Source organism: Condylura cristata, unplaced genomic scaffold (assembly GCF_000260355.1).
Source record: "Condylura cristata isolate star-nosed mole 26May11 unplaced genomic scaffold, ConCri1.0 scaffold00005, whole genome shotgun sequence".
NCBI lineage: Eukaryota > Metazoa > Chordata > Mammalia > Eulipotyphla > Talpidae > Condylura > Condylura cristata.
In genome coordinates this window covers 42,981,338-42,998,106 of record NW_004567106.1, presented here as the reverse complement: position 1 = coordinate 42,998,106, position 16,769 = coordinate 42,981,338, and the positions used below count along the sequence as shown (strand labels likewise).

Genomic DNA, 16,769 nt, shown 5'->3' with positions numbered 1-16,769 from the left:
CAATATAGTTTATGTGACTTGGCTTGCCTGTTTAAAGCCAATAAAACAAGTGATTGTCCTAATGCCTTCAGGGGATGCAGCTTAATGGTTTACTTACATTGCTTTGACATTTTGTATGTGGGGATTTGAGGAATATTAATTATAGTTGTTTACATTTTTTTTTAAATTAAAATGTTTTCATTGTCATACATATCTCCGCTTTCCTATATAATCTTTTCTTGAGCTGAAGGCAAGTTAAACAAATACCAAACCCCTGCCACTATGTTTTTTAGTTCATTTATTCAGATTTTAGAAGTTTGCTAAAAATACAAGACTAGAGACAAGATTTGACATAAAAAAAAACATAGTGTTCTAGGTTTTGTTAAGCAAAGTTCAAGAGTTATAAAGTTGCCTCATTGTGGGGAATCAAATGTAATTGAATAATTTATTTGCCATGTCATTGAAAATTCAGTTAGTGTTATGCTTACATTATATTTGATCCAGTATTAATAAGATTAAATAGAAACCTTTAAAGATACCAAGCATGCAGGTCATTAACATAATGAAACTGAAATGTCATTTCTTTGAGTGGTATTAATGAAAGGTATGTACATATTCTAAAAATGCACAAAACATGCAGTGTTCCATCATTAATCTGAAATTTCTATGTTCCTCTTTCCTTCTTTCTGTCTGTTCACTTGATTAGTGTTTTTCTCCCTTCCAGTTTTATAAGTGAAATGATGAAACATATGTAACATTTTCCAATGATTGGCACACTCATGAAAGCTTGAAGATACAGAATTGAGGTCTTTTATCTCTAGACTTCTATTTTCTATATTCTCTAGGGAGTCTGTGCTTAGATCTTCATTATATAAAATAAAAACATGCAGGGAATTTCTTCCCTATAGAGCTAGTATTCATTTCTAAGGTCAGTTGAATATAATAGGATCAATTAATTAGTAAATAAAATTTGCATTGTGTCATCAACATTTGCTGTAATAAAGAATGAAAGGTCTTGAAGCACCACTATTACTTTGTTAAATGTCTTTGTGTCTTATGTATTAAAGAAGTGAATAATTATGTTCATGAATTAAGGATATATATTAAGGGATTCTCTAATGACAGTGCTATTACAGGTCAGGCAAGAAACTTTTATAAATAAGCTAAGAATAGTTAAATACTATATAATTTTTAGTGATGTTTAGGATTTGTAGCTATAATTTCCAAAACCTCCAATATCTCCTGAAAAATATCAGATTTCTAAATATGTCTAACCTTTAGTGCTCATTACAGGACATCAAAATATTTGATTTGATTACTTTAATTTTTTTTTTGAAATGTAGCATTCATGTTAAAGGTGAGCAAATAGTACACTGAATTATAGCAGGTACATTTACTAAGCCCTCTGTGCCAGGTACTGCCCTAAGAATTTTCCTATATTAACCCATTAAATCCTTCCAACAGTTCTAAAATCTAGATGTTTTTATAATCCCGTTTTATAGGCAAGGAAATGGAGGCTTAGAACATTTAAGTTGCCAGGGACACATAGCTATTAAATGGCAGCTGGAACACATAGCTATTGAATGGCAAAGGGAGGATTTGAACCCTTTTGTACTCAAACATTACTTTATACTGTGTTCTATAGAGAATATATAAAAACAAAATAGATGTAATTAATATACTTTAAATGCCGTATTTAACACCTGATAGCACAGAAAATGATTTCAAATATTTCAAAAGAGATAGCTTTAAAAGAATGTTGTATGAACTAGACATATCAGTGAGGTCATAACTAGTGATAAATGTAAAAATTTAACCCAAATCCTATGAAAAGCCTTATGATGTCACTCACCTACCCCTCTCCCCATCCACCCCTGGTGACTTGTTTTCCTGGAGTAGCACAACTGATTAGCATATTTTATTTCTGTTGTTAATGCCAAGCCTGTTTGCCAGGACTGGTTTCGCCTGATTGGTGGCGTTTAGTGTAGTGCTTGACGGTTCTCTGTGGAGTTCCTAGATGTCAGCTGTAAATCATCTGCCCAGCCTTCCTGACTGAGAGCTCTTGTACCTCCCACCTGGCGCATTGGGCACAGGCTTCCACACTCCACCATATGTGAGCAGAATCGTGCTCTGCCTCTGGGACAACACTGCAAATTAGTAGGTGAATTTACAGCTCTCTGGACAGTCCCTTACGTGTGCAAATCCTGTTTCTTGTAATTGAAATTGTGTTCCTAAATCCCTACACACTCAGGTGAGGCTATATTATACCACTCCTTTGGATGAAAAGGAAAAGACAAGCTGCTTAAAAGCAGCTAATTAATTTACTCTAGAAACTAGACAATTTGTGTGGGTTCACACGCTTTCAAGGAATGTAATTGTAATTGTTCAGTGGAGAGTTGCAATTTCTTTTTTAAAAATTGCAAACTACAGGCAATGATAGTTTACATTTGGAGTGGTCCTTCCTAGACAAGCAATTAGACTTTAGAAGGAGATCTTGATGTCACTTTGTTCTCTTGTGGCACCTTTATAAGAAATCATAGTGTTATAATCTTAAACTCTGCCTGGATCTTATTCATAATGTGTTGTGGGAGCTGGGGTTAGGGAGATAGTGTAATTAATTGAGTTTGCAAGTGTTTAGGAATTTTTTTTTTACTACTATCTTTTACTAGGTACAATTATTTCTTCCTATTAAAAGGTCTTTGATGACAAATTTACGATCATTGTTTTATTGCTTTCTATATGTTCTTTTAGAGTTCATATTAATGATTTTCAATACTAAAAGAAATATGTGTGGCAGTGGGTTGTCTCTAAACATACATAGTATTGGGTTGTCGAAAAGTCATGATAAATTTTCCTATTGCAAAGTAGATTTCTGTGAAGTTTTTGTTAACTTTTTTTATATAAATAATCTTGTTGCACATCATTCTAACTTCCTTCCTCCCATTGTTTTATGTAATGCTTTATTCTATTATACTTTATATTTTAGTCATGCTTAAATTGTAAAAGAATGTTTAGAAAATGAGCTATTCTTCGATAGCTTCTTAATTAAGCATACCCTTTCTGCCTAACACCAATCCACAGCACATTATGATTGAAAATTTATTTCTCTGAGTGAAGTACCACAACTTTTTATGTTTCTCTTCATTCCCTTGAGGTATATTATAGGTTGAATTGTGTTTCCTCTCTAAAATATATGTTGAAGTACTAACTTCTAGTACCCCAGAAGCAAATTTACGTAGAAATGGGTCATTGTAGATGTAATTAAGTAAAGATGCAGTCATAACAGAGTAGGGTGGGTTTCTAATTTGATTGGTATTATTACAAGAAAACAGCCATGGGAAGACACAGAGATAAGGGGAATGCTATCTGAAGATAAAGTGATGTACCTATAAATCAAAGAATGCCTGAACTACCAGAAGTTAAAAGTCATGGGCCAGATTCTTCCTCACAGCCCTCAGAAAAAGCAATTTGCTGACACCCTGATTTAGAACCTCTAGTTTCCAGAACAGAGACAATAAATTCCTATTGTTTTACTTGTGATACATAGTTGTGGCAGCCAAGCTACACTAGTACAAAGTATAAAACAATCATGTTAGATAAAATTCTCCTTAAACTAGAATTCTAAAGCTCTCAAGAACTTGTCTGGTCTTTTGCAGACACTGTCCTTGATGTTCTTAGGTTGGTGCAAACCAATTTTTTACACCATCACTATTTAATTTTTTTTCTAACAAATGCAGACTTCTAGTGGTCATTCTGCATTGTCTGCAGCAGATCCTTAAGTGATGACTTAGAAACTCTTGCATTCTGTACTCACTTGACTTTCCAACCCCTTCTCCCCTTATTGTTGCTGTGCACATCACTGGATTCTAAGCCAAACTTCACATTATCTCTAGTTGGCTCAGTGTTACCAGCAGTTTTCCATTTTCATCCTGCTGTTCCTTTTCTAATATCCCTACCCCAGAGAATTATGCTCCCTTTTCAAAACAGTCACAAATGGTAATGTATTTGTTTATTGATTTCCTGTCACAACTAACTGCACATAGAGATATCAATATACCTTTGGCCTCACAAAATAACATAAAGATATTTTATAATACTTACAGTAATTTGCTTCACTTTATCAGTATCAGTGCACGAGTATTCCAGTGTGTAATAAGCCCTGAAGTCACCTTTAGCCTTCATTGGCAGAGATCTAGCATCCTTAGAGTAGACCATGATTCGAATGCAGACCTAGCAAAAATGTATTCTGCAAAATTCAAATTTCTGCGGTGTACTTTCTAGCACATTCCCCTTCATTCCTAAGAATACAGCATTGGGCTCAAATTAGCTCTTTTCTTTGCTTTTTAAATATTTTATTTATGCATACAAAAATGGGGTACAGGCCAGAGGTGCAGGGGCAGCAAGAGGATTCACCAGAAACAGTGGGGAGCAGAACAGGCAGATTGCCAAAGTACACTGCTAAGGGGAGTAGCAGGCAAAACAGAAGTCTTCTATGCCAAGTGGATCACCTCTGGGGCAGGGATCAAGCTTGCACTGAAGTGGCCATGGCTTGGCTTAGCTTAGCTTCTCAGTGTAATGCTCCAACTCAGTGTAATGCTCCAACTCGCTGTGCCACCAGGGAGTGTCCAGCTCTTTCTATTCTTATTCTCATCACTATTACATGTGATTTTTTTTATTGACCACAGGAAGTTATGTTAAAAATCTTATGGATCCTTCTTAGAATGTCACAGGAAAATGATTTTTAACAGTAAATCTCTTAACTCCCTCCATGACCTGGCAAAGTTTCTAAATTAAATGAAGCAAAATATTCTATTTTTTATTGTATTCTATTTTTGAGCCTGGAAATGTAATTATATATTTGTCTATTTACTATTATCTTATAAACTCTATACATATATTCATGTACTTTGTACATTATAAAAATATAATAGTTGATATTAAACTACAAAATACTATTTTTTCTGAAAAAAATATATAAGTTAATTTAAAAAGAGTTGGATCTTTATTACTTTCCAGCTAGAAACTATAAGTAAGATAATTCCAAATCTAAAATTAAATTTGTTTCTCTCAAAAATGTGAACTGTAAATAATGTAAACTTTACTAGTACATAGGAAGCAGTACATGATTATAAATTCAATTGAAGATAATCTATGATACGTAAAGCCCAAATGAAGCACTTCAGAAGAGATACAATCATTCAAATAGATGCTTTGTATGACAGTATTTAAATGAAAACAAAGGAACTTTAAAGTTCAAATAGCAGCCAGGATTTATTATAAACAAATGAAGACCACAGGAAAGAACAAAATTAAATTTTTTTTAACAAATAACTTGCTTTGCTAAGACATGTTTTTGGTGACCATTCAAGTGAGTGTGTATTTAAAAAGTTCCCAGACTCACTTTTTTTTTTCAACTCAAATCAAAATGCTTTGTTTAAATTGAAATTAATAGATTATGACAATTATTTTAAAATTACATTTTCTTTCCTTTTATTAGCCTATTTTAAATATGTAGGAAAGTTTTAAGAATTTCTAAGACTACGCTTGTAATTGCTTAGCCTCAAGGAACATGAGGCACTCATGTTTACTATCCAACACTCAAATTATTCCTTCAGCAGAATATGAATCTTACTAAAATTTAAATAAAAATATTGTGCATCATATGCAAAAACAGGTTTTTTTTCTGTAATTTGTCTTTAAATATGAAGCTGATTTGGAATCAGATAAAATGAAAATATAATAAAATTTCATCAAAAGCATTCAAACATTGTATCAATATGTAAACTGAACACATGCAGTTTACATATAACTTAGTATGGATATAGCTAGTGTATGAGCAGTTTGGCTCTGGAATCTTTGACCCTGATTGCTACAATTCAGTTTACACTCTTAACAGCTTTACTTTGATGTAAAGTTTGGCATTCTCTTTGAGAATAGGAAATATGGAAAAATTTAAAGCCAACTTAAAACTTTGTTCATTCATTTAGCAGTTATTTATTGAGTGATGATATGCAATCAATAATACCAAATAGCTTATTTCATGAAATTTACAATCTGTTAAGGGGGAGAGAAGTAAGTTAACTGTGATAAATTATATTAAAAGAAAGTGTTAATCAGGAGAATTCAGTTTTGCTGTGATAATAAACTGACTCCATTGTAGCATAAGTCAACAGTCTGTTTTGAATAAAAGACTCTTCATGGTTGTACTCCACAATCTAGGATATTTTCATCTTGTAGCTATGCTATCTCTGTGTGGCTTCTACTGTCATCAAGGCCAGGGAGTTAAGGAAACTGGAAGACTCATATCCTCTATTATGTACTTCAGTTAGGAAATAGTACATTTAATTTATTGTTATATCCTGTTAGGCAAACTTATGAACATGGCCCCTTGAACTTCAAAGAAGCTGGGAAATATGAGGAAGTATGACTATTTGGTCAGCAATAAATGCCTTGACCAAACAGTGGATACTGTCAATTGGAATGAAGAGATTTTGACGAGAGTTAGTTAGAGTACTACAGGACTGGAAAGTGGCAGATAAAGTCCTGAAGTCTTAACAGGGACCAGTGAAAGTAATTGCGAAATACAAAGCATAAAGTTCTGGGCATCCCTTAAGAAGGGGCTATAGGAAGTCTTGTCAGTACCATGGAGAGCTCCGATCATTTACTACAATGACACCATTTGATGCCAACTGTAATGCCTTTGTTCATCGACAGTTCATTCCACAAACATTTAGTAAATGCCTAAGATAGGTTTTGTGAATATAAAAGTTCATAATATTTAACAGTATAATGTGGAAGATGGACATTTTTCTACAATGCAATAAGTAGGCTCAACAACAGAACTATTCTCTGGATATTATGAAAGCATAGAAGTGTACTTAACATTAATGGTGGCTACAAAGAAGAGTTGTATAGGAAGGTATTGTGGAGATGATTTGTGATCTCATATGTATATTAAGTTATGGTAAGAATTTGGACAAGCAAAAGGAAAATTGCTGTAAGCAATACCTTTCTGATGGCAGAATGCTCATTCAAGGCAAGAGATAAAGATATGAATATATAGATATACTTTAAACAGTAGACCAGAAAGCATCAATTAAAGACAGTGCACACTTTGCATAGCTCTTTGGAAAAGATGCTTCTCTGTCAAACTTGATGGACATAGAGACTTAAGTGTAACTGGATGGCTTTACCCTTTAGGGAAACACTAGATCTGAAGATGTGTCAATCACATATCTACCTAACTCTGAGATGTGTCCAGAAGAGGACAAAGTAATTAATGAGGAATTACCATGTTTGGACAAGGAGGGAGGAAGTAAACAATAGTGGGGAGAAAGGAAGCAGGAGAAAGACCTAAACTTTGGCCTAGGGGACAGCCCTCTTCCTGCTCACTCTTACATGTTTTGCACTACATTTCTAGATTTGGAAAGAGTTTATATTAGAATGGGAGTCTGTTCTAGAAATTAAGGTACTTCCACTTAAAGATAGAAGAAGGAAGTATATTCCATGGATAGTGTATGATAAGAAATGGATCTGTGTTCAAACCATTCATTAACTCTCTCTTTTTAAAGATTTATTTATACATACAGAAATAGGGTACAGGCCAGAGGTGCAAGGTTGGTGAGAGGATTCACCAGAGACAGCGAAGGGAGAAGGACAGGCCGACTGACAAAGTACACTGCTGAGGGAAGCAGCGGGCAGGTCAGGAGGGGTCTGCCGCACCTCTGGTGTGGGGATTGAACTCATGCTGAAGTGGCTTTAGCTTCTTAGTGCTGTGCTTTGAACTCACTGTGCCACCAGGGAGGGCCTTCATTAACTCTCTTATCCTTGACAGTCACTTAACTCACTGATTCTTGGTTCTTTTATCTCTAAAATGAAAACTATGATAATTGTTAAGACATACAGCACTGACTATGTGCCACATACTAATTCAATCATCACAGCCACCCTACTATTACCATCTTTATTTTCCTAGAGAGGAAATTTAGAAACAGAGTGGTTGAGTAACCTGCCCAAGATTCCACAACTTATTGGTAGTGGAACAAGCATCTGAACCCAGAAATACTGTCTCCAGAGTCTGTACTCTTAACCTTTCCCTTTTGTGGTCTTTCCATTAGTAGTAGATAATAATAAGGGTTAAATAAATGGAAGGCACTTGGTAAATGGTTAGTGCTGGAAGAGCAATTGAGAGAGCAGCAGCAAGTATTTTTATCTTTGTATAGCTGTACTGAGTGAAGAATGAATCAGCTTAGCATAGAATAAGCTCCTTTTTTTATATATAACAGATAGGAAATTTGCAAATAGCATGGATCTTCATACATATTTTTTATCTTATTCCCATGGTTATAAAATTCCAGAGTGATTTTAAGCTTTAGTGCTTTCTAACTTGTAGACTTAAATCTGAAACCAAATGCTTTCAAGTCAGTGCTTTAAAAATTAAACATGCCCTGTGCACATGTGGGAGTGTGTACATGTATGTGCATGAGCATGTACTATTAATTGTCTTGTTACACTATTTGAGAGCAATTGTTTTCATACCTCTTCATTAGGCTGGTACTTCACAGATAAGCTGCAATAAAGATATTTTCAGGAAGTTCTGTGATTACTTTTAAGCATATAAAATCATGTTTAGCTTGTTGAAATATTGGAGTACATTCCTCTAGCAAAGAAGACAAATAATAGACAATTCAAACTTGGTAAGCAGACAGTTATTCATAGTTGAATCAAATAAAAATATTAAGGAATGACAAAATGGAACTCCGTAATTCATTTTCTTTCTTCACTTTCAGTATAACCCTAACTTTCCAAACCTGATTTTCAGAAGTCTGTTTTTTTTTTTTAAACCAGTGGATGCCTGACCAGTGTAAGTCTTTGAAAGAAAGAGTAAATGATGAATATTAAGGAATAGAAACCATCTTAAATATTTGTGCCATTTTCCTACCTTTCTTATGTAATATAATATAAATTAATAAATGTGCCAAATTTCTCAAGACAACATTTTAAAGTGTTTGAAGTGATAAAATAATACTTACTTTAAGACATGAACACTCTTAACACTCTTATATACAGAGGTGACATTTTCACAAAAATTTGTGATCTTATTGTGTTTGCACTTTGTTTAGTGATAGCTAATCCACAGATGTCTTAGTTCTTGAAACAATGAAAAATAAAGACTTTTTTTTTTTTTTTAAGATTTATCTATTCATACAGAACTGGGATACAGGCCAGAGGTGCAGGGGCCATGAGAGGATTCCCCAGAGACAGAACAGGAAAGCAGAACAGGCAGAACAACAAGGTGCACTGCTGAGGGTAGCAGTGGGCAAGACAGGAGAGGTCTGCTGTGCCATATGGGTCACCTCAGGGACTGGAGATTGAACTTGCAGTAAGACAGACAGCCAGCTTGCAGTGCTGCACCCTAACCCATTGCGCCACCAGGGAGGGCCCACAAAGACATGTTTTTCCTAACCATGGCAAATTACAAACTAAACAAATTTGAGTAAGCGTAGCTTCAATCCACAAAATATAGAAGAAACCCAACATGAGTGTATAATTTTCTCACTCCACAATGATTAGGATATTTCTTAGAAGTGAATAGCCTATATTTTAAGAGCATATGTACATTTTATTTTAGAGATGGGAATAATAGAAAATCTACTTACAGTTCTGAAGACCCTAGGTATGCACATTAAAAGCATAGAAAAGTATTCCTGAGGGAAAATGAAGTTCATACAAGGTTTAGTCACAAACTTAAAATAACTGAAGACTTGTCAAGGAAAATGACATTCTCTAAGGCACAGAAATATGTATCACTGTCTTAAAAGGTATGATGGAGGCAACTTCAGAACAATTAAAGACATCATGAACCTGATCTTGCAGAAGTATAATGTGGTTAAAGGAAACTCTGGTATATATACCTATACTTTAACCACAACGTTAACAAACAAAATAAAAATTAGCTATGTTTAAATTAGCTATCTAATGGTTTGAATGACTTAATGATTTAAAATATCCATAGTTTGTCAAAAGAGGATTTATTTTAAAGTTATATTTATTTTTATTGAATAAATTTCATATACAACATTGTATAAGCTTAAGGTATATACCTTATTAATAAGGTATTACTTTAATACATTTACATATTGTGATATGATTGTGGATGCAGTGATAGCATAGTACATAATTATAGTACAAATTACTGTCTATATTCATTACACTGTATTAGATCTCTGTCTTATCTACACCATACCCTGGTAACCACCATTTTATTGTTTCTTTATAAGTGTTAGTTTTTTAGATTCCACCTATAAGTGAGAGCATAAAATACTCTCATAAAATATTGTCTTTCTATGTATTGATCTCACTTAGCATAATGTGCTCCAACTCCATCATGCTGTCACAAATGAAAGGATATTCTGCTTTCTCAATGTTCAGTAAACCATACTGTATATGTGGTCCACATAACTTTACCCATTCATCCATTGGTGGGCATTTGGGTTGTTTTTAATATCTTGGTTGTTGTGAATAATGTTGCAAAGAAACATAAGAATTCACAGACACACATACATGTATGTTGAAATCCTTTTTATTTGCCTCTAGTATATGCTCAGAAATAGGATCATGTGGTTCCTGTTTTTAATTTTTGTGAGGAGCTGCCATATTGTTTTCCATAATGGTTGGATCAATTTACATTCCCAAGAAACATGCATAATGATTTCCTTTTCACCACATCCTCACAAGCACCTGACATCTTTTGTCTTTTTGATGATAGTTCTTCTGACAGGGATGAGGTGATAGTTCATTGGGTTTTGATTTTCATTTCCCCAATGAATAGTGATTTTAAGAATCTTCTTTTGTGTCTGCTGGCTGTTTTGATGCCCTCATTGAAGAAAATGTGTATTTGGTTTTTATGTTCATTTTAAAATCAAATTGTTTATTTTGTAATTGGTTAACTAATTCTTTATGTGTGTTAGCTACTTCCCCAACATATGATATGCAAATCTTTTTTTTTTCCATTCTACAGATTGTCTTTAAGCTTTGTTGCTTATTTCCTTTGCATGTAGAATTTTTTACTTTAATAGTTCCATTCGTTGATTTTAATTTCATTGTTTGTGCTTCAGGTAACATGTTAAAAAAAATCATACCAAGACCAATATGAATTGGTTTCATGTTCGGTTTTCTTCCAGGATTATTATGGTATCAATTCTTATGTTTAAGTCTTTAATCTATATTGAATTAATTTTTGTGAGTGGTGTAAGATAGCTGTCCACTTTCTTTACACTGCATGCGTTCCTCTAGTTTCCTAGAATTTGCTGAAAAGAACACCCTTTCTTTTACTGGACATTAGTTGATGGTTGGACACTAAGTTGATTTTTATATGGAAATTATTGGCATGTGGTCCTGCCTAGTACCTGAGGGGTAAAGGCTCAGCACTATCACTGCCTTGTCTGAGCTTGATCCCTGGCCAGGGAGTTAACCCAATATGGTGCAGCAGACCTCTCTTATCTCACCTGCTACTCCTCTCAGCAGTGTATTTCAGTTGTATCTGCCTATCTCTGGTGAATCCTTACCAGAGGATCTCACTCCCCACCACCTCAGGCCTATACCTTAGTTCTTCTATGCAAAATAAATATTTTTAAAAAGAAAATTTTGACATAGAAATTATAGCAAGATTATAAATATTGTATTTTTCAATGTGTATATATAATATTCAAAAAAAGAATTATAACATGGATGCTTGGATGAGAATATAGTACTGGACTATAGGTATCTTGGTGGTGGATGTGGTATGATACCAACACCTCATAGGGATGACCCTAAATCACATACACCATGCAAAAATTTTTAAAAATTAAAAAAATAAACCACATACCATGTTCTAAACCAAAATTTATTTATCTCAAAATAAATTTTAAAGGTTTTGCTAAAATTGAGATAATCAGTTTTGTAGGACTTGAGAATTTGGTAACTGTACTTCATTTTTGAGGTACAAAATTAGCTAAGACAAACAATTGCTGGAAGTTCTTTCTTCCTCATAGTAGTTCTCTTGGGAAAATATAGCTTTTTTTTTCTAGAGAAGAAATTCTTCATGAAATTTTCTTTTGTATGATAGTTTTTATATAACCAAAATGATGAAAATTAAATTCTCTGTTATAACTACACTATACACACATATTGCATATGTATATATCTCCCTGAGATAGTGTTTTAAATTTTTTTAATATAGATTCTGTTTTTTCTTTTCCAAGTAATGTGAAAAGCCCAATATGTATCATATTTTCCAGCATGCAGCATAAAGGCACCATATTAAATTTAAATTCATTGTCAAATTTTAATTTCAGTATTGCAAGAACAGGCTTTCAAGTCAAATATATTAATTAGATGGTATGTCTTTCATTATAGAAAAGCCATCAAGAAAGTCATTTTGGTGGATGCAGTAAATTATGCTTTGTAGCAAACTGAAAGCTAATTCTGACTGTTGTCATTCTCCTAATTCTCATTTCATATGCATGCTTCTGTCCATTATGTCTGCCTTTGTGAGATATTCTCCCATCTTTCTTCTGTTTTGTTTAAATTGTACTCAGAGACTTATAGAACTGAAAGGAGTCTTAATGATTGGACCAGCATTTTACAGAGATTGGCAATGTAGCTGAAGGGGGACACCCTGACCAAGGTCATACAGCTATGTGTGGCAGAGCTCAGTCTTTTGATTATTTCCTACTTCCTTGTGTAAATAAAAACAAATCCATTTTTAGTGTTTCTCTCAAGACTCATCCCTTCTCTCCCTCTTTAATAGTTATTTCTGATTGTGTGGCCAGGGCACTGGTTTGAATCCCACTTGCTCTATGACCAGGAGCAAGTTATTTTTCCATTATGTTAGTGCCCTGATTGGTAAAATGAAGAAAATAATAGTCCCTATCTCATTTAAGAGCCTTAAATGAGTTAAAATTCATGAAGCATTGAGAATAGCACCAGGTCATAGTAAGTGCTCAGTAATCAGTAGTTGTTATTATTATAATTGTCAATATTAATCCCTCTTTCTCTCTATTTTTTAATACCACTCAACACTCCATTAATTTAATTTAATTTAATTAATTCCACATATTAATACTTAATTTCTGACTGTTCTGTTTAGAATATTAGTTTATTACAGTCCCCATTGCAACTCATTTTAGGGTAGGGACTATGTCCTATATTTCTTCTATGTACTTCTATGAACCTGACATAGTATTTGACAACAAATAGGGGTTCTGTAAAAACTGTTCTTTTCTGCCAGTTAATATAAGGATTGTAAGATTTCTTTTGGTTGTCACTCTGACCTAGTTTTCAATTTTCTCAAAGAAAATACAAATTAAATTGTGGTCACAGTATAATATGCCAGTGTTCTATGCTGTAAATGCAAACACTGCTATGTACTCAATTTTGAAAGCACATAAACATTTATGTTTTGGATGGTTTTAGAGTAATGGGTAAGAGGAAAGGATACTTTGCATGTTATATAAGACACTGCTGGATACTTATTAACTGCTTATCTGTACCAAAGTGAGTTAATATCTCAAACACATTTTATGCACCTTTTGGCTATACATTAAAATTGTCTGATGAAATTTTAAAACTCATAATATCCAAGCTGTACCCCAAACCACTTAACTGAGCATCCCTGTATACCAGTATTTGTTCAGTCTCTTTAGGTGATACCCTTGTGCAGCCAACAGCATTGCAGACTGTTGGATCCAAGAACATTTTCTGTGGCTTATTTATCCAGGGCAGGTTATGGAATAATTGTGAAAATATAGCTACTGTATAAAATTTTGTCAGATAGTATCCAGTATTGACTCACTTTCTAAGAGAGGTTTTGAGGAATGAGATACTTGAATTCGAATCTTGTAAACATGTGAATAAAATAAGGTGTTTGAAACATTACTTTGTTTGATTCCCTTCCCTTCCCACAGGATTGTGGCTGGAACTTTTGTTTTCCTTGCTGGCCAGGCCAGGCTGACTTCCACCGATGTGTCATTTTCCACACCTTGGCTCTCTGCTTCATGCCCAAACTGGGGGGAGTGGCAATTCTTGAATCATGGCTACTGAGTCTGCTTTAGCACTCTGTGATTTCCCTAGGCATCCCTTTTCCCCACCTGACATTGTGGTTTCTCTGACATGATGAATTTTGTCTCAAGATGCAGCTTAGAAAAAAACTAAATGAGAAGAGCATTATTAAGCTATGTCAAAATATAGAGTTGTTTTTCCAGTTTCCAAGAGGGGAAATACCATAATTTCTCACTACATAACAAGGGCATTGGAGATGATTTCTAGGGTCCAGGACTTTTAATACTAAAATCAGGAAATTCCTGGCCAGCCTAACCACCTTTTCTCTAAAATAGCTTAACACAAACCTAAATATTTTAGCAAACTCCTCCCAGTATCCACTTAACTGATAGTCCTCCCATCTCCCAGGGGGCTTCTGCTCTCCTGCTTATCAATACTTTTAATTAATTCAATCTGTTCACCAAAGAAGATGTGGTTATGTTGGTGTTTGGTGATGAGCAAAGAACCAGCAACTATTATAGCAATAACTTTAGTAGGTCACTGATTCACAGTACTATTTTAAATGATTTTTTTTCCTGGTAATAGAAAATGGAAACTATATAACGTATAAGGAATTCAAGTAACTTGATGAAAGTTTAACATAAAAGAACAATGTCCAGGAAATACTGTTGTGCCACAATAAGACAGGCTTTGGCTGCTTTTGTAACAGTTTCCCTTTTTCTCTTTCAGGGATCATGTCTGACCACCAGTTTGGTAACCAGTTTATGTGCAGTGTGGTGGCCTCTCATGTGAGTCACCTGCCCACAACCAACCTCAGCTTTGTCTGGATTGCTCCACCTGCTGGCACAGGTTGTGTGAATTTCATGTAAGTATCTAATGTAACCAGTAAGGAAGACAAATATTTATACCTGTCCTACAATTGCATATAGGTTGACTATGTCATTGTATTATAATTTCAACAGGTTTAATTTTAATTAAAGCCACTCATTTTGGTGTCAAAAGAGGTCAAAATTATTAATCAGAAGCAACGCTAATAATTTATTTTTGCATGTTTATTTATAACATAAGATTTCTACATTAATTTTAGCTAACAAAATTGCATAAGATAGAAGTTTGTGAAAAAACAAGGTTAGGAAAATATCCAGAAAATAAGATACAAACAGGTACAAAATATGCCATAATACTCCATAGACTTTTTGTAAGAAAACCACAAATATAGTTTTGAACTTTCTGGCAGAAAGGTAAGTTAAGAGCATGATCTGATCAGTTAGGTTTTCGGTGGAAATCTAGTGAATCTTTCAAATTCTTCATGAAGAGAAAATTGGGAATATAGTGAGCAGTGTGCCAGTAGCATCCTTAAATAAACACTTTGTTGTTTTGGGTCACAGGCTATGACTTGAGGTACCCCTCAGTATACACTGTCCCCTGACCACTGTCCCAGATTCATCCCTCCTCCCTCATCCTTTTTTACTTTTCTCTTATCCCCCACCCAGAGCATTGGATTTTTTTTCTAGCACACGATATACTTTTCTCTAGACATGATATACTTACTTTAATTAATTATATATAATATTTTATTGTCTGTCTCTTTCTGCTACAATGCAAGTTCCTTGACAGTGAGATTTTTTTTTCTACTTGGTTCACTGATTTCCCTCCACTGTTTCAAACAGTCTTTGGAAAACAGTAAGCAATCACTACATATTTGTTGAATGGATGAGTAAGCCATTAGAATAAGATCAAAGACAGCTCAGAAATTGCTATTCTATATGGACAATTGAACAAAATAAGGAGGCATCTTGAATGGTTTATTATTCCAGCTTTTTGCTTAGACAACAAAATCCTCTAAAACCTGTGTACTCCAAGATTTATCACTACCTTTCCTTGCCTCTTGATAACTTGCAGTTCAGTGTCAAGGCTTCCTATGGCTCCCACATCACTGATGATATACTCTTCTTGTTTTCTGGGTTAGCCAGGCTATAAACATCAGATTCATCCCACCTAGCTTGCTGACATTTAATTCCATGATTTTCTCACTCAGAAAGTTTTTAATAACCCTTACATTCCAATACTTTTTGTGAAGATACTGTGGTAGCTTCCTAACAGATCTGCTCACTTCAGACTGACTTCTCCTCAAGACTCTTTGTATCATTGTTCATGTAATCATCAAAGCACAACCTTTATCACTTGGAATTTGGGTACCTTTAAGCTGCTTTCTGAAGTCCAGCCTTTTGGCATGAGTTTGAAGGCTTTTCTCAGTGTTGTCCTTTGTCGACTTTCTTTGGCCCCCATGCACAAATTGACAAGACTTCTCACAGTTCTTTAGATGTCCCCTGACTTTTATCTATGCCCTTCTCATCCCAGAGTGCATTTTCTTCGCAACTCCAATCACTGTAATTCTACCCATTCTTTAAGACCTGTCTGAAATACCCATTCTTCTATGAAACTTTCTAGGATATCAATAGCAGAAGTAACATGTATCATCACTTTTACTTGTAACACTATTATAGTGCTGATTATATTTCCCTGTATCTTTTTTTTTAAATAATATAAAGTTTATTTTTACATCATTTTGTGCATTTTTCCATCTCAGTTGTAACCCCCTTGGGCTTCCCATCACTAAATCACCCATGTGCCATCACCAAAGTCCAGTGCATTTCCCTCCCCCCACTGTTTTTGACCCCATTCCCTACTCTACCCCCATAAATTGTCTGTGGTATATAACTGTTCATTATTATTATTATTTTCTC

The 16,769-nt window shown here is 34.3% G+C and overlaps 1 protein-coding gene across 1 annotated transcript in view; it reads left to right on the top strand.

The window, feature by feature from the left end:
* Window positions 1–16,769, top strand: part of RELN (reelin) — a 399,660-nt gene that overhangs the window by 97,032 nt on the left and 285,859 nt on the right. The window contains exon 3 of the mRNA XM_004677158.2: window positions 14,752–14,887. Within this exon, the coding sequence (XP_004677215.1) occupies window positions 14,752–14,887 (136 nt within the window). The remainder of the gene's footprint in view (window positions 1–14,751; window positions 14,888–16,769) is intronic.